Source organism: Dendrobates tinctorius, unplaced genomic scaffold (genome assembly GCF_039654945.1).
Source record: "Dendrobates tinctorius isolate UK_male_01 unplaced genomic scaffold, ASM3965494v1 ptg000326l, whole genome shotgun sequence".
Classification (NCBI taxonomy): domain Eukaryota; kingdom Metazoa; phylum Chordata; class Amphibia; order Anura; family Dendrobatidae; genus Dendrobates; species Dendrobates tinctorius.
In genome coordinates this window covers 4,505,744-4,531,508 of record NW_027361993.1, presented here as the reverse complement: position 1 = coordinate 4,531,508, position 25,765 = coordinate 4,505,744, and the positions used below count along the sequence as shown (strand labels likewise).

Below are 25,765 nucleotides of genomic sequence, written 5' to 3'. Positions count from 1 at the left end.
AAATAAATCAACAGCAGTCTTTTAATATCTTTGCATGACGTAATAGCACACAAATGTTAAATTAATAGAAGCAAAAAGTTTATTGATGAATTCGTGTATAATAATTTATAGGACAGACATACAGTAAACATCTATGAGACCAGAGAAGCTCGCTACGTAGTCTAAAGGCCACCATACATAGTAAACTAATGTCGGCCAAATCAGTGGATATCAATAGGTTTGGCCGATTGTCTAATGTGTATGGGGGGGGGCAACCGAACAATGGCCAAAAGATGTTAATCACGCATTTCTGTAAGCCAGTGGTTTTCTCATAGAGAACTCAGGAGCGCTCGGTTGAATGAGCGCTGCTGTGTAAGGGAAAATGGTCTGAGATGACTGTCGCACTAACGATTGTCTGAAGCATCATACAACCATCTAATGTGTAAGGCCAATTTTAGTTATAAAGAGACAATGAGACAAGAGTGGCATCTAATTTTTGAAGGGATGCATAAGATAAGCAGAATGGGAAAAATTGTGAAAAATCAAACTATGTCCAGAATCTGTCAACCATAAGAGGTTACGATCAGGAGCCATGTGATTAGATGTTGACCTAAAAAGCTCTAGCAAAACCTAAACTGTCAGTATAAAGGTGTACTCAATATGGTAGAAGTAAAAAGTAAAGTTAAACCTTCCAACCTATAAGTCACTTTTCATTATTACATATGTATGGTATAGTTGTCTTCTGTTAAACGGGGATATGTTGGCTAATTTCATCAATTGTTCTGTGGCTTAAATTATTGCAGGAATACCATGCACCAAAGGATGTATAGAAGGGCTTTGAAGGTATATACAATATCTTTTATTTATAACAAAAAGTAAAAAATAATATATATTTAAAAATTGTAAAGCAGACTATCAAAATCTAATGTAACCCCAATCTGCAGCTGGAAAATGGTGCTGGAGCCCATTTTGAAATAAGTTTATTCAATAGGAACATGGGAAATATTTACTACTTATATTAACACTGAGAACATGGAAACCTTTATAAAATAGTTAACTTTTTTGTTTTCTCAAATGAATATCATAAATTATATAGCACACACCTAAAGTTCAAATGTGCAAAGTTTCGGGAAGCTGCAAATACGTTTATACTTTTCTTATATTTTTTCTTATGCTATTGAAACTGTCCTTCTGACTAGGGGAACTGTGGTGGCATTGGGACAACTATTGTTCCTGATACACTGTCTTGATTACATGTATGGATTAAGTCAAGATGCTTTGGCCAGATAAAGCCACTTGGGTTTACTTCACTGGCAGGAAGACAGGAAAAGCAAACTGAGATACATGGTGGTGTCATTTAACCAATGCAATGCAAGGAATGTCAACTGTTCTTTAGATATGTTCCCGAAGGAATGGAGAGCATACCTAAGGAACAATAGAGCGTTCTCGGAGTCCTCTTGATTTTACCACAGTTCAGCCAGAAGAAGGAATCCCATAACAATTATTAACGTGATACTTAAAGTGTTTCAGAGATTAAATTAAGAATAAGATGCCACCCGAAACCTGCACTTGTGACCGTGTGTGATCATACAATAAATGTAACTATGTCATAACACTGACGTCTACTTTAGGTGTGTGAGGTTCCGCTTCAGTGTTGTTGTTGCAGTTCAAATATATGGGTAATCTGGAAGGAAGATCACTTGGGAACCAGGACTCGTTCTGTAAAGGACATACGTGAGACACAGATCATTCCAAGCGTCAGCCTTCGGTCACACGTTCAAGGACATCACAATGATAATGAAGAAAATAAAATAAAAAATAAAATGTAGCGGGTGATCAGTACCTTTACACAGTTCTCACATTCGAATCGCTTTCCGCTGTCGTGTGACATTTGGTGGCGAATCAGGTTTGATTTCCAGTTGAAGGCTTTTGGGCACTGGTCACATTTGTACTCCCTCTCCTCTGTATGAATTATCATATGTTGTTCCAAACTGCAAAGAACACACGGTTGGCCAAAAAGTGAGAAGGCAAAGTCCCACCTGCATCCTCACGCTTCAACAGAATTTTCTGTAAATTTTACTACATAGATATTTCAACTGAGAGTTTTTGAAATACAATGATATTCACCGGTCATGCAAGCTAGTCTTATCGACAATCAGATCTTGAAAATTGCAATACAGCAATTCACTTGTGCGTACAAATCTTATAGACAACAACTACATCAATAGGAGTTTCAGTCCATTAACTAGGAACATTTTCTTTCCGATAAATACTTTTTCTCTAGCTTACTGAAATAGACAGGAATCTGATATTATTCTACATGAAAGCAACATCTATAATCTGGGTTTGTGAGGTCAAGATGTCAAGTGGGATTGGAAAAGGAAGGTGATTAAGGTAGACCACTTACACACTCTGTTTTTCTTACTCAACTTGAAAGAGTCTAATTTTTCTATGAGTCTAAGGATTCATTTACATGAACTAACTGACAGTACGATACAACCGCCGATTGGAAAACTTTTACCGATCAGTGATCATTTAATAGTCTATATACACATTCAGACCAAGGTAAATGCACACTAAGCGATCTGTAATTGATCGTGCAGTGCACATAAGCTGCCACGGTTCTCGGCAGTGTGAGTCCTGTTTACACAGGATGATGAACAGCCGAGAATGATCAGCGCAAAAGATCATCATTTCACCCAATGAATGAGCATTTTGCTTGTTCATTGGGTAATAAGCAACCTGTTTACATGGCAAGATAATCATGAAACAAGCGTTTTTAAGAATTATCATTCACGATTATCTTTTAGTGTAAATGCAACTTAAAGGGAACCTGTAACATCGGATATTACTATTAACCTGCACGTACGAGGTTATCCTGAAGGTTTAGGCTACGTGCACACGCTGCGGAATGGGGTGCAGATTTGGCCATGCGGATTTTGTAAAATCCGCAGGTAAATCTGCAGGTCAAAAGACCTGCGGTTTTACCTGCGGATTGCTCTGCAGTTTTGCCCTGCGGTTTTTCATCTCCACAATGGAGATGGCAAACCGCTGCGGATTCTGCAGAAAGAATTGATATGTCAATTCTTTCTGCGATTTCAAAACCGCAGAAAAACCGCCCGGGAAAATCTGCATCGTTTACACTGCGTTTTTTTATTCCCATAGGGAATAATTGTACTGTACACCGCAGCAAAAACTGCTGCGGACCCGCAGCGGCTAAATCCGCTGTGGAACCGCAGCAGAATCCGCAGCGTGTGCGCACACCCTAATTGAACTTCATTTCTCCTAGGAGTTCCCAGCTTTTAGTCGTAGATGTGTGTCGATGCTGCTACAGTCATCACTCACAGCATTGTGAGTGGCAGCTGTAAGCACACCCTGTCACTTTAACAGACAGCCGATTCTGCAGTGCATCAGTGTAAAGCTGGATATCAGTCAAACTGCCGGGGTTTGCTTACAGCCTCCGTTCACAATGCTGTGAGTGGTGTCTATAGTAATGTCAACATGCCTCTATGACTGAAAACTGGCAGTTCTCGTGAGGAATAAAGTTATTTTTCTCCCAGGTGCTGCACTTTCAATTTGGCAACTTCTAATGCTATTAACTTGCAGATTAAATTTATATCTGTTATTAGTTTTATCTGATGTTAAACGATCTCTAAAAGACTCTATGTGCAAATAAAATAAAAAAAGTTTTCAAAAAATAATTAACAATGTGAATTGCTAAAACAAAGTGGCACTAAAGTTTTTGGCTAACCATGTGGCCTTCAAGTGTAAATAGCCAAGCAGAGTCAACAGATTCCTAAGTGGCACAGCTCTTTTCTAAAGACAATGACACTGTTGGAGTGATCAGTAAGGGTCACACTGGCTGGGCCACCACCAACTGGACATTTTAACTACATCTTAGTAATCCTAATATGTAACACTAGCAATAAGCAATTCCCGCAGTCATCCTTGGTTGGATTAATGAACTCGTGGATCTCATGGGTCCTATTTTGATTGGTCCTAACTATCAGGTAAGAAACTGGACCCAAATGAGTAGCATGGTGGTTCAACTTGATCTTGTTGTTAAATCTACTATCTTAATATAGCATTTTTCAGTAGTTTTGCTAAAATGGTTGTGCATTATTAGAAAAAATTGGCTGCTATTTTTGTCAAAATCAGGGCCACTCATGTGTACAGGTCCTTGGTGGTATTGCATTTTATCCCTATTAACTTCATTAGAACCAAGTTGCAATATAAGACAGAACCATTAGACAAGCTGTGGCACTATTATCTTTTTCTACCATGCTGAATACTTTGAAAAATAACTAGGAGAAAAAAAAAGCATAATGTGTACAGGAACATTTCCATATGAATGCTAATGGTTGTCCATGCAGATGGATAGATTTCAAAGTATTATTCACATACACGACTCGGGAAAGGCATCAATGCCCTACTTACCTGTACTTGTTGGGGAACAGGCGCTCACAGTCCTTGCACTCATGAACTTGTTCATTATCGAAACCCTCCTGCTTGATCTCTTCATTCAGAGACTCGTATATGTGGCTGACTGTGTTGCAGGCATATTTTTGGTGCCGCCTTAAATCAAGCTTGGACTGGAACAGTTCATCACAATCTTCACAGCGAAATGTGTGTTCTTCTGTGGATGAAAAACACATTGAGAAACCATGACCCAACAGAATGGAGCCAGCAACATCTAAAATTCAACAGCAGCTCCTCATTGACTTCAAATCTTCTCTACAATCTTCTCTACCTTCCTCATAAAACAATGAAAGATCCTGCTTATTCCCACTCCTCAGCCAGTGTCTGCTATCAAAGCCATTACTAGGGGTTTACAGCTTTTTCCTTCTACATAAAGTCCCACCATACAAGAACAAGAAACAAGAATTAACACCCAGGTTGTATTATTCAGGAGCAAATCTTCAGACAACAATTGCTGATCTTGACCAAGGATAAGAATGCATTTAGAAGAGAACATGTCAATAGCCTAATATATACAATAAACGATTATCACCAAGGTCAAACAAATTAAAATAAGGGCAGCTGTTAATAGGTTTACGAGACGGCATCCTGGCGACCATGCCAAGTCAAACAATTGGGTCTCAGTTGTAAATATCTAAAAAATACAAGTTTTTTTTTTCCTGTAGGAAAACAAGGGTTATCCAAGCCTTCCCCTCTTCGAACGATTCAGGGAACAGAAGCTTCTTAAGGTATTTAGCTACTTTGCACTTAAAACATCTTTCTGCAATTAAACTTTCACTCTTATGCAAACAGCTTAGAGCAAACTTTCTGCATGTAGCAGGGTTCATTAACTCCCAAGGTAGACGGTAATTAAGCTTTTTGGTGTGGATTTATTGACACTGGCAAGCGTGCCACACGGTGCTGGCAGAGGGAACGTTATGATAGTAACATTTCAGCATCTTAGTGCTTTGCACAGCTACCTCCTGTTTAAGTACTGGTTTTGATTCCGGTAGCCTCGGGGTATGGTGTTATGAGGCATGCTACAAATTATAAACCCAGCTCATAAACTTATGCAAATAACTGTAAAAAGGTCATCACCTACAAATAAACACATCTATTAAATGCAACAAGCAAATACATAAATAAATAAACAGAGGCTTATTCATTTTTTATAGGTGGTTGCTTGCTATTGCATACAACATTGTGCCAAGAAGATATACCAGGCCATAAAGAATGCTGTATTTGAGAGGGATCAACCAACCTTTCTTGGGCCCTGATGGGCAAATTCATAGTTATGCAGTTGTTTTGCTCTTTTTCTGCCATTCCATAGTCTGAGAAAGCTGAGAGACAACCCAAGAGGCCAAACATTGGTGTTGATATCAATTATCAAAAAGTTTTTCCAGATAAAGATAAAATCAATGAACTAAACTAAATTAAAAACTTTTCACAATTTGATCATTCTACTAATCCATCTGTTATCTATGTCTATCTGTTCACCTTCATAAAATTTAATCATGTAATATCTAGCTCTCTCAATCCATCTATGTGATATCTACCCATCTAATATCTATCCATACAGTACCTATCAAACAAATATCTATGGATCCAATATCTATCGATCAAATATGTATCTATACAATATTTATTCATCCAATATCTACCTATCCAATATCTATCCTTACAATATATATTCATTCAATATCTACCCTTACTTTATCAATTCATCCAATATATATTCATCTGATATCTTCCCTTCCAATAACTATCCGTCCGATATCTATCCATGCAATATCTACCCATCCAATATCCATCCATACAATATCTACCCTTCCAATATGTACCCAATCAACATATATTCATCCAATATCTACCCATCCAATATATATCCTTCCAATTTCTACCCTTCCAATATTTACCATTCCAATATATATACATCCAATTTCTACCCATCCAATATCTACCCTTCCAATATATATTCATCCACTAATTACCCATGCAATATATATTCATCCAATAATTACCCATCCATAATATATCCATCCAATTTCTACCCCTTCAGTATCTAACCATTCAATATCAATATATATATATATACACATACATTATCTATTCATGCAATATTTACCCTTCTAATATCCATTTAATCCATTTATTCAATATCTATTTATGCAATATTTATCCAGTCGCAATATCAATCCATGAATATTTATCAATGCAGTACCTTTCCATTCAATATACAGTATATCCATGTAGTATCTATCCATCCAGTACCTATGCATCCAGTATTTATCCATCGAGTAATTATCCATTCAATATCTATCCATCTAATATTTATCCATCCTGTATCTATCCATTCAGTATCAATCCATCCAGTATCTATCCATACAGTACCTATACATCCAATATTTATGAATCCAATATCTATCAAATATCTACCTGTCCAATAAATATCCAACATATGTTTTAATCTATCCATCCAACTATCGATTTTCAATTTATTTTATACTTTTCAATAATTCAGTTTTGCGCTTTAATGTATTACTTTAGCCACAGAGGACAATAAGGAAATAAGACATCAGTAATTCTTTCTGTCTGGCCGTTATTACTTCCCTACAGGATGTCCAGTAAAATGAACAATAATGGGAATCCTGACCCTTAGGTGATCACTTGAGTTAATTTAAGAAGCTGGGAAACAAACTGGTTCTATTGTGCACTTAATAACTATTCATAACATACAAGGCTTCACTTCACATAACTATGCTAGTGGTTAATTAAGCCAGTGGCTTTCGTGCATAGGATGGTTAATTAAATATCTTAAAATATTTCAAACTATTCAGAAAGTTTTATTAAGGAAGAGCTAAGCTAGGCAAACTAGCGAAAATTATCAGATTAACACAGTGTTCTGTAATATACGTTATATTGTTTCAGGTTTATACTTTACTTACTGCAGTGTACAAGAAAATAGCATCCAAAATCTACCTAGCCTTAAAGAGAATCTGGATTTCCCCGCACAGCTCTGCCTTCTCCTTGTTGACTGACAGCCTCTATACTCTGTGACTTAAGGCAAAGTAGTCATCAGTCAAGCAAGAGAGGGCGGTGCTGAGCGGGCAACAGAGCTGGTATGATGGAGGTTTCAGACTATCATAGTCCTTCAGCCTCATTTGCATATCAATTCAAACACTGATTTCTTAGTAACAGATGAATGGATTGGCCATGTAAAGGTATTGCTGGACATGAAATACGGAGTGGGACTGAACAACGAAGAGGTGAGGGATATGGTTGCTTTTTATTTTAGTTTTATTACAGAAGACAAAGGCTTCGGTGAAATTAGGTGTTAGGTGAGTATAACTGAATTTATTATTTTTAAATAAAATGGAAAACTGTGTTTTGTTCTATTTCTAATAAAATACTTTATGCTGGCTGTGTCTTTATTTACCATATAACTAAAGGATTAGTAATGGATAGGTGTCTTATATGTGCCTCTCCATTAGTAATCCGTAGGCTTGATGTCACCAGATAATACAAAGCTGACATCAACCCCAAAAATATGAACCCCATTTGCCACCACTACAGGGCAAGTGAGAAGAGCCTGGCAAAATGCGCCTTACTGTATAGCTGCAGGCTGCTATTTTTAGGCTGGGAGGCCTATATCAATGGCCCCTTACCAGCCTGAGACTGCCAGCCCCCAGCTGACTGCTTTAGCAAAGCTGGTTGTCAAAAATGGGGGGACCCCACACTATTTATTTTTAATTATTTATTTAAAAAATTAAAAAAACTGTGGGACCCCTCTACTCTTGATGACTATAACTAGTAAGGGACAATGATGAGAATTTTTCATGGTGATCTGCTGTGAAGACACTGAGCTTTAACTGCGGTGACCTCATGACTGAATTTTTCCCACGGTGCTGAGGTCACCGCAGTTCAGCCCTGCTGGGGACGCATCCTCACTGACCAGCGGTAACCACGATGATGTCACCGCTGGTCAATGATGCTGCAGGCTGGTATTTTTAGGCTGGGGGGCCTAAATCAATGGCTCCTTACTAGTGATGAGTGAGTATACTCGTTGCTTGGGTCTTCCCGAGCATGCTCGGTTGGTCTCCGAGTATCTTGGCATGCTCGGAGATTTAGTTTTCGCTGCCTCAGCTACATGATTTGCGACTGCTAGACAGCTTGAATACATGTGTGGAATGCCTGTTTGTAAGGGAATTCCCACATGTATTCAGCCTGTCTACAAGTCGCAAATAATGCAGCTGAGATGAGGAAAACTAAATCTCCGAGCACGCCAAAGTACTTGGAGATCACCTGAGCATGCTCGGAGAGACCCAAGCAACAATGCTACTCCCCTATCACTACTCCTTACTTGCCTGAGAATTCTAGACCCCAGCTGTGAGCTTTAGCAAGGCTGGTTGTCAAAAATGGGGGAAGTCCTACACAGTTTTTTAAAATTATTGATCTAAATAATTAAAAAAAAAACAGCATAGTGACTCCTCTATTTTTGATAATCAGCCTTGCTGAAGCTGACAGCTGAGGGTTGCAGTCCCCAGCTGTGAGTTTTGCCCGGCTGGTTATTAAAAATGGGTACCTACATTTTTTTTAAATGATTTATTTATAGTGCAGGAGCGGCTAGTGAATACTCTCATCAGCCGCTGCTGCGGTCACTGTTATTAGTGGCAGCAGGGGTATGCTGATGGGAGTAATAGTCCCATCAGCCGCCACCTGCTGTCATTATTCTCACTTGAATATAACTCTCCTCATTCTCCCCTGCTCATGCTGATCACCGGCGGAGCAAGGGAGAATGATGAGAGTGTCTTCAGCACCCCGCAGCGGGGAACAGCGCTTACTGCATCGATTCTTTCCTGGCACAGGTGCATTGTCACATGGATGATATCCAGGTGTGTTCTTCATGTACACGTGTGTGGGACATTTTGCGGTCCATGCTGATGGAAAAAAACGGACATGTCAGCGTGTTTTGCACACAGACACACGGTCGGTGGAAACACACTGACGTGCACACACCCATTTACTTGAATGGGTCTACGTGTGTCAGTGTCTCCGGTACGTGTGAAAACTGTCACCAAATGTACTGGAAAAAGAGGATGAATGAACTCATGGAGATCAACATCCAACACTGCGGAGACACCATCACATGTTTCTCAATGCAGTGATTCTAGAGCAATGCCCCCATCCCTTATGGGAAATATGTAAAAACATGCAAAACACAAGCCGCGGAGACATCATCACATGTTTCTCAATGAAAGCAATGACTAGCCAGGTCTTTCCCCGGGAAGGAACAACCATGGGAAGGGCAGTCTCCAATGAAGGAAACCACCTATGCCAAAACATGGTATCCATCCACAGACAGCTGTTTCGGGGTATTGACCCTCATCAGTGTGGAGTAGGAAACTGGCCAGTAGGAGCAATGCCTAGTAGAAGACTGTGAAAAATGAGGATGAATGAACTCATGGAGATCAACATCCAACACTGTGGAGACACCATCACATGTTTCTCAATGCAGTGATTCTAGAGCAATGCCCCCATCCCTTATGGGAAATATGTAAAAACATGCAAAACACAAGCCACGGAGACACCATCACATGTTTCTCAACGCAAGCAATGACTAGCCAGGTCTTTCCCCGGGAAGGAACAACCACGGGAAGGGCAGTCTCCAATGAAGGAAACCACCTATGCCAAAACATGGTATCCATCCACAGACAGCTGTTTCGGAGTATTGCCCCTCATCAGTGTGGAGTAGGAAACTGGCCAGTAGGAGCAATGCATAGCGGAAGACTGTGAAAAGTGAGGATGAATGAACTCATGGAGATCAACATCCAACACTGCGCAGATACCATCATGTTTCTCAACGCAGTGATTCTAGAGCAATGCCCCCATCATGCCCCCATCATGCCAAAACATGGTATCCATCCACAGACAGCTGTTTCGGGGTATTGCCCCTCATCAGTGTGGAGTAGGAAACTGGCCAGTAGGAGCTGTCTGTGGATGGATACCATGTTTTGGCAAAGGTGGTTTCCTTCATTGGAGACTGCCCTTCCCGTGGTTGTTCCTTCCTGGGGAAAGACCTGGCTAGTCATTGCTTGCATTGAGAAACATGTGATGGTGTCTCCACGGCTTGTGTTTTGCATGTTTTTGCGGAATGTACTGGAGACCTGGATGTGTGAAAGAGCCTTTAGGAATCCAACTGCATAGAACTTTGAAATGGTATGAGCATGCAATGTCAATTTCAGGCAAATTCTGCCTGGAAGTTGCCTGAAAAAGCGCTAAAAAAAATGAACATATGTATTGCAATGTCAAAATGTAATGCTGTGCATTTATTCTGTCTTTTGTTACTTCTATTAACCTCTTAAGGCTTTGAAAGGAATTCAAAATATGATGCGGGTGCCGACATCTAGAAAACGTTGTGTGCACATATCCATGCCTTATACAATCAGTTAGTTAACTGTCTGACTTTGGTTCCAGAAGATGAATCAACTAATTGTACAGTCTATCTTAAATGGGTCTTAAATTTAAGATGATGGTAGTACTTCTGAAATTCTACGTTCTTAGGTTTCATGCAATTCCAAATTCCTGATGGTACCTAAGCTCCATTTATAAAGTATTTATTTGAAGAACAAAGACAACTCCAGACCTGAAGAAACAGATCAGTCCATAATACCTTATATACAAAAAAATGTGCTAGTGCTCTGTCTTGTTTGCAAAATTTGTGGTTGCAACAAGCATCTTTCTAAAGTTCCATTAGTAACACTCGGGACAATGATGGAATGTTACTGAAAAAAAAATCAGTTCCTAATAGCTTTCAGAAGAACCAAGAGGAAGGCAATTAATATGGCATGGACATGCTAATCTACCAGAATAAAGTCTCAAAGGAGTTCAAGAACCCTACTCAAAATTCCAACAGAGATAAGGGGTCTAGTGCATTTGGCCGGGGTTGGCATAAAAAAAATTTGATGATAATTATCTTCATGAAGAACATTTTTGCATTTGTTTTTCCATGTAATTCACAGAGAAAAAAAATTATCTTGACAATAAAAATATGTTGGCTATTGAATTATTTAGTCTCTGGCAGAATAGGTGTCCAAAAAGAAAATAAAGAATATGCAAATAAATGTTAGCATTTTAAGAATTAAAAGGAGTAGGCAAGTCTTGATCATCTCAAATTTATTTGGTATGGCAAATATTTTGTCAGCAGTTTAACAAAAAAAGTAAAAAAAATTAACTTAAAGGGAATCTGTCAGTAGGATCCTAAGCCATCTATATGGGCAGGTAGGTTGCAAAAAGCTGAATAAAATGATACTTTGATATCTGTGATTCAATTTTTTATTCATGAGTAAAGGTACTGTCACACTTAGCGATGTACCAGCGATCCCGACCAGCGATATGACGCGGTCAGGATCGCTGGTGCATCGCTAAGTGGTCGCTAGTGAGCTGCCACACAGGCAGGTCTCACCAGCGACATAGCAGTGGTCAGGGGTCACTACCTACCTGTCACAATAGGCGATCCTGACATCCTCCTGCCCGGCTCCACACTCGTCGCTCGTCTCTCCACAGGAAGCGCCGCAGGAAGCTGATGACGAGAAACGGTCCAGGACGTTCTCGCGCGATCAGCGATAACCAGCAGGGGAGTGGTCGGAGGTAAGTATCACACACAGCGATATCGCTAGCAATATCGCTATAACGTCACAAGTTATAGCGATATTGCTAGCGATATCGCTTAGTGTGACAGGCCCTTAATTCACATTTTTCTTAATATGTAGCTGAGCTGTTAAGATCTATGGGCTGGACATAGATCTCCCTGAGGATCTGCTTCCAGAGCTTATTTTAAATAAATGGTGGCAATACCAGTGTGAGATATGTAATGACTGCTCTCCTGATATACACGTCTCACACTGGTAACTCTCCCTTTCATTTACAATAATCTCTAGAGGCAGATTCTCAGGAAGATCTATGTCCGGCCCATAGATCTTAACAGCTCATTTACAAATTAAGAAAAACATAGATTTTTCTGGAATAAGACATCAGATCGCAGATATTATGGTATCATTTTATTCAGCTTCCTATGACCTACATGCCTATATAGATGGCTCAGGAGAGTTGATACTACTGACAGGTTTTCTTTAAGCTGGGTTTACACTGGCCGACTTGTGGCATCAAGCAACAGCTGATAGGCTCCATATTTGACAATTGGCGGTCCTTTAATAGCCTATTTAAACAATCGGACCGCCTCTCCCATGTGTTCAGCATAGCCAGTAATCATTGTTCTCTGTAGTATTGGTCCTATGTAGACAGGATCTATGCGCAAACAATGATTTTTTTAAGCAACTGAAAAGATGATTTCATCCAACAAATTAGCGTTTTGTTCATTTGTCAGAGGATGAAAATGGAGATGTGTCAGTTTGGTCCATGAGTATGATCAAATCCTAAGTCATTCAGTCTATGAGTCCATGAAAAACTCAGACAGTGCATTGATGGCATCCTAGCTGCATTGTAGCGCTGTCCGTTTTTACTGACTGATAGAAGTTACCAAACATTCATCATTTTTGGGGGGATTTATTTGCATACAAGAACTGATGAAACACTGATGATAAAACTGAGCAAAAACTGGTGAAAATAGTTGTCTTTTTGAATATGTGAAAAACAGTTGTCTGTTCTATTGTGCAGGCACCAGCTCAGAAGAAAACTGAACCCAATGTCCATAGAAAGGCAGATAAGGTATGTATAATCGCATGATTGAGAGGTGCAGAAGCGGGATTCTGGGGCTATCAATACACATCACATGGCACTGTGACGCTGATGGGAGAGGGCGTGGTATGCAAATGAACACCGGTGGCAGAATTTTCTCCCAGACGCCACACACCGCAGAGCCTGGAATAAATCATTAACATTAAGGATTACAAGTTAATTTCTCAACTGCAATACCACAGCTATGAGGCATACAATTCTATCACCTCTATGCCCGTAGTAATAGCATAAAAATGTCCCAGGGATGACAGATCCCCTCTAAGAGAGCCTTTGATAACAGAAGTACAGTACATTATTAGGCTGTATGACTTATATACAGTAGCGACCAAAAGTTTTGCTTTCTTTTTGAAAGTGTGATTACTTCTGTCTTGGTATTATGATGCCATTTTCCTGGTGAAGAGTTGGAAGTGCAAGAAGTTGTCATCATGCAAGACCTTAGTTTTAACCAAAATGCTTTAGAATATAGGTATGGTCATTGAATTAAAGAAAACTGACTGCTAGAAGTTTTGTATATACTACTTATTGATCACAATGTAGAGAGTAATTCATTGTTTACAATGTCATAACTTTGTATTTGGAGCATAATCTCTTGCTTTAATTACTGCACCACTCCAACAAGGTATTGAATCCATCAGGGTATTCAAGACATTCTGAGGGATCTTGCTCCAATCCTTTTGTAAATCTGCAAACAATTCATGTTTATTTCTATGGGTACGGGCCTCAACTCATCGCCCTTACTCATCTCAAAGATGCTCTATAGGGTTTAAATCAGGTGATTGGCTTGACCATTTCAGCAGGCAATATTTTTCTTTGCTAACCAGTTTTTGACTAAACTGGATGTGTGCTTAGGATCATTGTCTTGCTGGAATGTCCTGTCCCTGCCTACTTTGGTTTTACCATGTGGCAGCAACACATTCTCCAGTATATAATTGTACATGGTAGCATTCATATTTCCATCAATTCTATGCAAAGAGCCAATGGCAGATGCAGAATACCAGCCTCAAACCATGATATTACCACCACCATGCTTCACTGTAGGTGTTTGGTACCTTACATCATTATGTTTTCCAATTGGGCGGTATATATAGTGCTTGCCATCACTACCAAACAGATTGAACTTGGATTCATCTGACCACCAGACCGTAGACCAATCTGTCTATTTCCATTGGCTGTGATCTTTGGAAAACTCAAGTTGGACCATCTGATTCTTTGCAAAGATGAAAAATTTCTTGACTGGAACTCGTGCATTCATCCCTACTGCTCTTAGCCATTGCACCACAGTTTAGCGACTCACTTTGACCCCATATTCTTCATTCATTTGGTGCAAAATCTGTACAGCACTTTTATGGACATCAGATATTGACTTTTTCTTAATTATGTGATCAACTTTGGAAGAAGTTTTCCATGGCCATCCACTTCTAGGTCTGTCAGCTGTTCCATAACCTTCTTTTTCTTTCTTTATTATACGTGACACTTGACTCTGAGAGCAGTTGATTTCCATAGCTATCTCTTTTTGGCTTTTGCCTGACTTCACTCTCAGAATAATAAGCTTCCTGACATCTGGTGACAAATTTGGCTTTGTCTTTGTCATATTTTAACCTTAAAACACACACACAAAAAAATTCACACAAAAATTTTTTTTGACTACCCATAACTACCCAAAAATTCAACTATCCATGACAAAATTTGCAAAACATTTGGCCCAGCAAATGTTGAAAACTACCACATAAAAGGATAAAACAATGTAAAATACAATTTTCATCCTTATAGCTGACAACTATTTGCTTCCGGTTTACTAAAAACACCAGGAAAATGTCATCACAACAACCAGAAAGAAGTCAACAGACTTTAAAAAGAATGCAAAACTGTTGGTGGCTACTGTATATTACAATAGAATTCGCTTTAACTGGAAAACCGATTTAAGCTCCAACCCTTAAGCCTGTTTTTTTTTTTATTTTAGGCAAAAATATGAAATATTGACTTCATCACTATAATTGGCTACAGATTATACAGTTGTGGCCAAAAGTATTGACACCCCTGCAATTTTGTCAGATAATACTCAGGTTCTTCCTGAAAATTATTGCAAACACAAATTCTTTGTTATTATTATTTTCATTTAATTTGTCTTAAATGAAAAAACACAAAAAGAATTGTCCTAAAGCCAAATTGGATATAATTCCACACCAAACATAAAAAAGAGGGTGGACAAAAGTATTGGCACTGTTCGAAAAATCATGTGATTCTTCTCTAATTTGTGTAATTAACAGCACCTGTAACTTACCTGTGGCACCTAACAGGTGTTGGCAATAGCTAAATCACACTTGCAGCCAGTTGACATGGATTAAAGTTGACTCAACCTCTGTCCTGTGTCCTTGTGTGTACCACATTGAGCATGGAGAAAAGAAAGAAAACCAAAGAACTGTCTGAGGACTTGAGAAACCAAATTGTGAGGAAGCATGAGCAATCTCAAGGCTACAAGTCCATCTCCAAAGACCTGAATGTTCCTGTGTCTACCGTGCGCAGTGTCATCAAGAAGTTTAAAGCCCATGGCACTGTGGCTAACCTCCCTAGATGTGGACGGAAAAGAAAAATTGACAAGAGATTTCAACGCAAGATTGTGCGGATGTTGGATAAAGAACCTCGACTAACATCCAAACAAGTTCAAGCTGCCCTGCAGTCCGAGGGTACAACAGTGTCAACCCGTACTATCCGTCGGCGTCTAAATGAAAAGGGACTGTATGGTAGGAGACCCAGGAAGACCCCACTTCTTACCCCGAGACATAAAGAAGCCAGGCTGGAGTTTGCCAAAACTTACCTGAAAAAGCCTAAAACGTTTTGGAAGAATGTTCTCTGGTCAGATGAGACAAAAGTAGAGCTTTTTGGGCAAAGGCATCAACATAGAGTTTACAGGAGAAAAAAAGAGGCAAAGAAAAAAACACGGTCCCTACAGTCAAACATGGCGGAGGTTCCCTGATGTATTGGGGTTGCTTTGCTGCCTCTGGCACTGGACTGGAGCATAATGTAGGGCCCAATGTGAGAAAGCTGGGTCTCCCTCAGAGGTCATGGGTCTTTCAGCAGGACAATGACCCAAAACACACTTCAAAAAGCACTAGAAAATGGTTTGAGAGAAAGCACTGGAGACTTCTAAGGTGGCCAGCAATGAGTCCAGACCTGAATTCCATAGAACACCTGTGGAGAGATCTAAAAATGGCAGTTTGGAGAAGGCACCCTTCTAATATCAGGGACCTGGACCAGTTTGCCAAAGAAGAATGGTCTAAAATTCCAGCAGAGCATTGTAAGAAACTCATTGATGGTTACCGGAAGCAGTTGGTCGCAGTTATTTTGGCGAAAGGTTGTGCAACCAAGTATTAGGCTGAGGGTACCAATACTTTTCTCTGGCTCATTTCTGGAGTTTTGTGTGAAATGATCAATGTTTTGCTTTTTGCTTCATTCTCTTTTGTGATTTTCATTTAAGACAAATTAAAGAATATATAGATAAGATAATAGTACCAAAGAATTTGTGATTGCAATCATTTTCAGGAAGAAACTGAGTATTATCTGACAAAATTGCAGGGGTGTCAATACTTTTGGCCACAACTGTATAACCATTGGTCTGTATATATCAGACCTAATCCATTCACAATACCACTGTTACATGTGATCTCTCCAATTGCCTTTGATATGGAATCGATTGACCTTTAGTTTTGCACCGTGAACTGCACGTGACCCCTCTGGGCTATTGTCAAACAGTGACCTAATATTTCGACCAGTTATGTGAGAAGTGCGGTCTATTTCCTAGATTTTATTTATCATTAATGATGACCTTTTCCTTAACTTCAGTGTAACAACAGAAATAAATTAATTGTGGCAATCATGACATAATGATCATGGAGGAAATGTGGGTTTTTTGGTCTCTACTTGACTTTTCACACACACACACACACACACACACACACACACACACACATACATTATATATATATATATATATATATATATATAATAGCTGAAGAGTCTGGCGCTGCCCGGGCATAGTAACTAACTGTGGATAGTTATAACAAATTATAATTATCCTCCATCCCATAGTCCCGTGCCCATATACCCAACATACCTATCCTCCATTCCATAGTCGAGTGCCCATATACCCATCACACATCCTCCATCCCATAGTCCCATGCCCATATACCCATCATACATATTCTCCATCTCATAGTCCCATGCCCATATACCCATCATACATATCCTCCATCCCATAGTCCCGTGCCCATCATACATATCCACGATCCCATAGGCCCGTGCCCATATACCCATCATACATATCCTCCATCCCATAGTCGAGTGCCCATATACCCATCACACATCCTCCATCCCATAGTCCCATGCCCATATACCCATCACACATCCTCCATCCCATAGTCCCATGGCCATATACCCATCATACATATTCGCCATCCCATAGTCGAGTGCCCATATACCCATCACACATCCTCCATCCCATAGTCCTGTGCCCATATACCCATCATACATATCCGCCATCCCATAGTCCAGTGCCCATATACCCATCACACATCCTCCATCCCATAGTCAACCATTATGACATCATAATGAGCGGCGGGGCTTGCAACCTATGATGACATCAGAGTCGCCATGGCAACCATTATGACATCATAATGAGGGGCGGGGCTTGACACACACTTTTTCCCCATTATGTAGATAGGGGCAAAATTGTTTGGTGAATTGAAACACGCGGGGTTAAAATTTCGCCTCACAACATAGCCTAGGAGGCTCTCGGGGTCCAGATGTGTGACTGTGCCAAATTTTGTGGTTGTAGCTGCGACGGCGCGGATGCCAATCCTGGACATACATACATACATACACACACGTGAGCTTTATATAATAGATATATATATAGATACTAACACACACATACATATATGCATATATACATACACATATGCAAGTGCATCTCACAAAATTAGCAACAAAAAGTAAATTTATTTTGGTTCTTCAATACAAAAAGTGAAACTCATATATTATATAGAGTCATTAAAAACTGAGTGACCTGCCCTGAAGAAAATCGAGGGTGAAAACCAAAGTTACAAAAAAAAAGGTGACATCAAAGTGGCAGAACTAGCTCTATTATTTAAAGCAAATTCGGCCAAGGGCAAAAATGAAACCCAATCATCCTGATCAGCAGAAATAAAACATCTCAAATACGACTCCAAAGTCTGGTTTGTTCTCTCCGTCTGCCCATTAGTCTGAGGGTGAAACGCAGACGAGAAGGACAACTGAATTCCCAGCATGGAACAGAAAGTCCTCCAAAATCTAGACACAAACTGAACTCCTCTGTCAGATACAATGTTCTCAGGAATCCCGTGCAAGCGAACCACCTGTTGCAAAAACAAGGGCACCAACTCAGAGGAAGATGGCAACTTAGGGAGTGGTACAAGATGGACCATCTTAGAGAATCTATCACAAATCACCCAAATAACAGTCATTCTCTGAGAGACAGGCATATCAGAGATAAAATCCATTGAAATATGGGTCCATGGCCTCCTGGGCACCGGCAAAGGCATCAACAAGCCACTAGAGCGAGAACAAGGTTTAGACCGGGAGCAAGTCCCACAGGACTGCACAAAATTCCTGACAACACGAGACAAGGCGGGCCACCAAAATACCGACTCACCAGATCTCTAGTACAAAAATACCTGGATGACCAGCCAATGCAGAGCAATGAACTTCAGACATCACTCTCTTCCTCCACTGGTCAGGAACATACAACTTTCCACTGGGACAACGCTCAGGTTTGTCCTCCTGAAACTTTTCCAGAGCACGTCTCAAATCGGGTGAGATGGCAGAAAGAACTACCCCCTCGCCTAAGATGGTAGCAGGCTTAGTCACAAGAGGAGAATCAGCAAGGAAACTCCTAGAGAGGGCGTCTGCCTTGACATTCTTAGTGCCCGGAAGAAAAGAGACCACAAAATCAAAACGTGTGAAAAACTATGCCCACCTAGCCTGTCTAGGATTCAAGCGCTTGGCTGACTCCAGGTAAATCAAATTCTTGTGGTCAGTAAGGACCACGACTTGGTATTTGTCTCCCTCCAACCAATATCTCCACTCCTCAAATGCCCATTTCATGGCCAACAGTTCCCGATTCCCCACATCATAGTTACGTTCGGATGGGGAGAACTTTCGGGAAAAGAAAGCAGAAGGATTCATTTTAGATGTCACAGGATCTTTTTGGGACAACACCGCTCCTGCACCAATCTCAGAAGCGTCCACCTCCACCTGAAATGGGAGTGAGACATCAGGTTGCCACAAAACCGGAGCAGAAGTGAATCTTTGCTTCAGCTCCTGAAAGGAAGAAACAGCCTCCGGAGACCAATTCAGCACATCAGCACCCTTCCTAGTCAAATCCGTCAATGGCTTGGCAATACCAGAAAAATTAGCTATAAATTTCCAATAAAAATTAGCAAAACCCAAAAACTTCTGGAGGGCCTTCAAAGAAGTGGGCTGAACCCAATCATAAATGGCCTGTACCTTGGCCGGGTCCATTTCAATAGTTGACGGAGACAAAATAAATCCCAAAAATGAAACCCTCTGTACCCCAAAAAGGCATTTCGATCCCTTGACATACAGGGAATTCTCCCTCAAAATGCGGAACACAGTCCGAACATGTTCCACATGAGAGTCCCAATTCTTGGAGAAGATCAAAATATCATCCAGATAGATAATCAAAAATGTATCCACAAAGTCTCGAAATATATCGTTCATGAAGCACTGGAAGACAGAAGGGGCATAGTGAGCCCAAAAGGCATCACCAGGTACTCAAAATGTCCCTCCGGAGTATTAAACGCCGTCTTCCATTCATCCCCATGCTTAATGCGAATAAGATTATACGCCCCCTGAGGTCAAGCTTGGTAAACCAGCAAGCACCTTTAACTCTGGAGAATAGATCAGAAATCAGGGGTAACGGATACTGATATTTAACAGTAATTTTGTTGAGGGCACGATAGTCAATACAAGGCCTTAATGAACCATCCTTTTTAGCCACGAAAAAAAAACCCAGCACCTAAGGGTGAAGAGGATGGTCTAATATGACCCTTCTCCAATGCCTCCTTAATATAGGATCGCATAGCCTCGTGCTCGGGTACAGATAAATTGAAAAGCCGACCCTTGGGGAATTTACACCCCGGGTTCAGCTCAATTGCACAGTCATAACTCCTACGAGGAGGCAAAGACGCAGACTCATTCTCACTAAATACATCATAAAAGTCAGCCAAATAGTCAGGAACATCATGCGACTGGGGAGAGGTGGAGAAAACAGGAGCATCACTAAGGGCACACCGACAACCTCAACTCACCACAGACAAAGATTTCCAATCCAGAACTGGATTATGGATTTGCAACCAGGGAAACCCCAGAACAATGGTATCATGCAAATTATGCAACACCAAAAATCTGCAATTTTCTTGATGGTCTGGGGCGACCCGCATTACCACCTGGGTCCAAAACTGAGGTTTATTCTTCGCCAAAGGAGTAGCATCAATACCCCTCAAAAGGGATAGGCATCCGCAGAGGTGTCATAGGAAATCCACAACGTTTAGCAAAATCCAAGTCCATCAGGTTCAGAGCTGCTCCTGATTCCACAAAAGCCTTGGCGGAAAATGTGGACAGGGAGCAGATCAGAGTAATTGCCAGAAGAAACTTAGGTTGAACATCACCCACAGAAAACGTGTGTGCACAACGTTTCTCTCGTTTAGGGCAGACAGAAATAATATGCGAGGCATCTCCACAAAAAAAACACAGCTTATTAAGCCTTCTGAACTCCTGACGTTGCACCCTAGATAAAACTCTATCACATTGCATAGGTTCAGACATTTGTTCAACAGGTGGCAACATCTCTTGTGTAGTTTTGCATTCATGTAAACGCCGATCCACCTGAATGGCTAATGACATAGAATAGTCAAGACCAGAGGGAACAGGAAATCCCACCATAGTATCTTTTACAGTTTCTGACAAACCCTTCCGAAAGAGGGCTGCCAAGGCACCATCATTCCAGGTAGTAAGGACAGCCCACTTTTGGAATTTTTGACAGTACAACTCTGCTGAATCCTGACCCTGGCTTAATGCCAACAGGGTCTTTTCAGCCTGATCAATAGCATTAGGTTCATCATACATCAACCCCAAGGCTTGAAAAAATGCGATCACATTATTCAGAATAGGATCATCAGGTTTCAAAGAAAACGCCCAATCCTGGGGATCGCCGCGCAGCAAAGAGATGACAATTTTAACCTGCTGCGCGGAGTTCCCCGACGAGTTAGGCTTCAAGGCAAAAAATAATTTACAATTATTCTTGAAATTCAAGAATTTAGACCGATCCCCAAAAAACACATCAGGAGTAGGAATCTTTGGTTCAGCAGCATGTGAATGAGCCAGATAGGCGGAAATTCCCCGCACTTCAGCAGAGAGCTGCTCCACACGATCAGACAATTGCTTCATCTCCATTGAGAGAAAAATTCCCCCTATGGCCTCAGAGATATAGAGGAAAAAATATGCACATAAAAAAAAAAAAATTCTGACACTTTTTTTTTTTCCTTTCATTTTTACAATTCTCTCCTGCTCTTGAGTACCCTAGGATCTGTGGTATGGCTGGTGATTCTGTTATGATGAGTCACCGAAGGAGGAAAAAACAAAATACCAGCTAAGTCCAGAAAAACCAGAGAGGTTGGCAGCTATCGGATTGCAGACCCCTGAACCTATCCACAACAACTAGCAGTAGCCGTGGGGGGTTCCTACGGTGCCCTAGACCCCTCGATCACAGCCGGAGAGCTACATAGCCTAAAGACAGAAAGGGGAAAACTAAACTGCCCCAGAGCAGACCCCAAAGCAATAGGCAGCCCCCAACATATAATGACGGTGAAGCAAGATGAAAACACTAACACAGATAGGTTGAGCAAATGATGGGGCCCAAGCTAACTACATAGGACAGGATAGGAAAGCTGCTGTCTGCCATCCGCAAAAACCCTATCAAAATGAGCCAACCAACTGATAGGAAAAACAGGCCCTGAAGTCGCTAGGCTTCAAAAGACTATATCAGCACTCAGGTATATTCTGAAGACAGAGCAAAAGATCAACAGATCAGAGACAAAAATGGAATTCAGCTCACCCCCGGCCGGGGATGGCAGAACTCCCAAAAAACAAGGCAAACAAAAACAAAACTGAAGAGTACAAAGCAGAGCAGAAAAACTTAGTTTTGAGACGCAGGAATCAGACTGGTCTCCAAGAATCCAGCAGGAAAATCACCAGCCAGGAAGAAGGGCGTTGGCAGCCTTATATCCAGTCCTCAATTCCAGCCACCCAGTTATCATCTAGCTGCCCAGGTGTTTGGTAATCAGTCTCACTACCTTCCTTCACCAGAGGAGGGAGTTCATCAGACCTCAAGGGTGAAGGGAAAAATGAACTCATAACAGGGGACTAAAAGATCATGTTTGTTGAAAAAATACGATTTTTTTTATTTTCACACCCGGTCGTTATAAACTTCTGTGAAGCACTGGGGGGTTCAAAGTGCTCACCATACATCTAGGTAAGTTCCTTAGGGGGTCTAGTTTCCAAAATGGGGTCATTTGTGGGGGGTTTCCACTGTTTAGGTACATCAGGGGCTCTGCAAAGGCAACATGACACCCGCAGACCATTACATCAAAGTCTGCATTCCGAAACATCACTACTTCCCTTCCGAGCCCTGACATGTGCCCATACAGTAATTTTCTCCCACATATCGGGTATCAGCGTACTCAGGACAAATTGGACAACAACTTTTAGGGTCCAATTTCTCCCGGTACCCTTGGAAAAATAAAAAAATTGGTGACTAAAAGATCATGTTTGTGGAAAAAATATGATTTTTTTATTTTCACGCTCGGGCGTTATAAACTTCTGTGAAGCACTGGGGGGTTCAAAGTGCTCACCACACATCTAGATAAGTTCCTTGGGGGGTCTAGATTCCAAAATGGTATCATTTGTGGGGGGTTTCCACTGCTTTGGTAGATCAGAGGTTTTCCAATCGCGACATGGTGTCTGATCTCAATTCCAGCCAACAAAGTCAAATGACGCTGCTTCCCTTCTGAGCTCTGCCATGCGCCCAAATAGTCGTTTACACCCACATATGGGGTATCAGCGTACTCAGGACAAATTGAACAATAACTTTTAGGGTCCTGTTACCCTTGGGAAATTAAAAATTGGGGGTGAAGAGATAATTTTTGTGGAAAAAATATGATTTTTTAATTGTACCGCTGTACGTTATAAACTTCTGTGAAGCCCTTGTGGGTTCAAAGTTCTCACCACATATCTAGATAAGTTCCTTGGGGGTCTAGTTTCCAATATGGGGTCACCTGTGGGTGGTTTCCGCTGTTTAGGTACATCAGGGGCTCTCCAAATGTGACATGGCGTCCGATCTGAATTCCAGCCAATTTTGCATTGAAAAAGTCAAATGGCACTCCTTCCATTCTGAGCTCTGCCATGCGCTGAAACAGTGGTTCCCCCCCACATATCAGGTATCAGCGTACTCAGGACAAATTGCATAATAACTTTTCCAGTCCAATTTCTTCTGTTACCCTTGGTAAAATAAAAAAAATTGAATCTGAAGTATTTTTTTTTGAAAAAAATTTAAATGTTCATTTTTTTTAAATATTCAAAAAAATTCCTGTGACGCACCTGAAGGGTTAATAAACTTTTTGAATGTGGCTTTGAGCACCTTAAGGGGGCAGTTTTTAGAATGGTGTCACTTTTGAGTATTTTCTATCATATAGACCCCTAAAAGTGGCTTCAAATGTGATGTGGTCTGTAAAAATAAAATGGTGTTGAAAAAATGAGAAATCGCTGGACAACTTTTAACCCTTGTAGCTTCCTAACAAAAAAAAATTTTGGTTCCAAAATTGTGCTGATGTAAAGTAAACATGTGGGAAATGTTATTTATTAAGTTTTTTGTGTGCCGTATCTCTGTGATTTAAGGGCATAAAAATTCAAATTTGGAAAATTGCGAAATTTTAAAAATTTTCCCCAAATTTCCATTTTTTCACAAATAAACGCAAGTTATTTGAATTAAATTTTACCACTAACATGAAGTACAATATGTCATGAGAAAACACTGTCAGAATCACCGGGATCCATTGAAGCGTTTCAGAGTTATTACCTCATAAAGGGACAGTGGTCAGAATTATAAAAATTGGCCCGGGAGTTAACATGCAAACCACCCTTGGTAGTGAAGGGGTTAATGTTGATGACTATGGCTTACAGCCAATGAAAACCCAAAAGTCATTATCTTAGTAAATTATAATACTTTATAACACCAGCTTGAAAAAATGATTTTAAAATCCGAAATGTTGGCCTACTGAAATGTATGTTCAGTAAATGAACTAAATACTTGGTCGGGGCTCCTTTTATATCAATTACTGCATCAGTACAATGTGGCATGAAGGCAATCAGCCTGTGGCACTGCTGAGGTGTTATGGAAGCCCAGGTTGCTTTGATAGCAGCCTTAAGTTTGTCTGCATTGTTGGGTCTGGTGTCTCTCATCTTCCTCTTGACCATATACCACTGATTCTCTATGGGGTTAAGGTCAGGTGAGTTTGCTGGCCAATCCAGCACAGTGATACTGTTGTTTTTAAACCAGGTATTGCTACTTTTGGCAGTGTGGACAGGTGCCAAGTTCTGCTGGAAAATGAAATCTCCATCTCCAAGATGATTGTCGGCAGAGGGAAGCATGAAGTGCTCTAAAATTTCCGGGTAGATGACTATGCTGACTTTGGTCTTGATAAAAAAAACAGTGGACCTACACCAGCAGATGACATGGCATCACTGATTGTGGAAACTTCACACTAGACCTCAAGCAGCTTGGATTGCATGTCTCTCAACTCTTCCGCCAGACTCTGGGAACTTGATTTCCAGGCCTAGTGTGAAGTATCCACAATCAATGATGGTTTTGGGAGCCATGTTGTCTACTGGTGTAGGTCCACTGTGTGTTATGAAGATCAAGGTCAGCGTAGCTGTCTACCAGGACATTTTAGAGCACTTAATGCTTCCCTCTGACGAAAAGCTTTTTGGAGATGGAAATTTCATTCTCCAGCAGGACTTGGCACCTATCCACACTGCCAAAAGTACCAATACTTGGTTTAAAAACAACAGTATCACTGTGCTTGATTGGCCAGCAAACTCGCCTGACCTTAACCCCATAGAGAATATATGGGGTATTGTCAAGAGGAAGATGAGAGACACAAGACCCAACAATGCAGATGAGCTGAAGGCTGCTATCAAAGTAACCTGGGCTTCCATAACACCTCAGAAGTGCCACAGGCTGATTGCCTCCATGCCACGCCGCATTGATGCAGTAACTGATGCAGTAACTGATGCAAAAGGAGCCCCGACCAAATATTGAGTGCATTTACTGTAGGCTAACATTTTGGATTTTAAAATCATTTTTTCAAGCTGGTGTTATAAAGTATTCTAATTTACTGAGATAATGACTTTTGGGTTTTCATTGGCTGTAAGCCATAATCATCAACATTAACAGAAGTAAACA

At 40.7% G+C, this 25,765-nt stretch overlaps 1 protein-coding gene across 5 annotated transcripts in view; it reads right to left on the bottom strand.

Moving 5' to 3' along the window:
- PRDM16 (PR/SET domain 16) overlaps positions 1–25,765 on the bottom strand; it is an 842,524-nt gene that overhangs the window by 41,483 nt on the left and 775,276 nt on the right. For 3 of the 5 annotated variants that reach the window (XM_073561694.1, XM_073561696.1, XM_073561697.1), the window contains exons 3-5: positions 4,417–4,615; positions 1,823–1,970; positions 1,600–1,698 (exon numbers count right to left, since the gene is read on the bottom strand). In XM_073561694.1, coding sequence (XP_073417795.1) covers positions 1,600–1,698; positions 1,823–1,970; positions 4,417–4,615 — 446 coding nt within the window. The remainder of the gene's footprint in view (positions 1–1,599; positions 1,699–1,822; positions 1,971–4,416; positions 4,616–25,765) is intronic. The other 2 variants (XM_073561698.1, XM_073561695.1) reach the window with 1 other exon arrangement.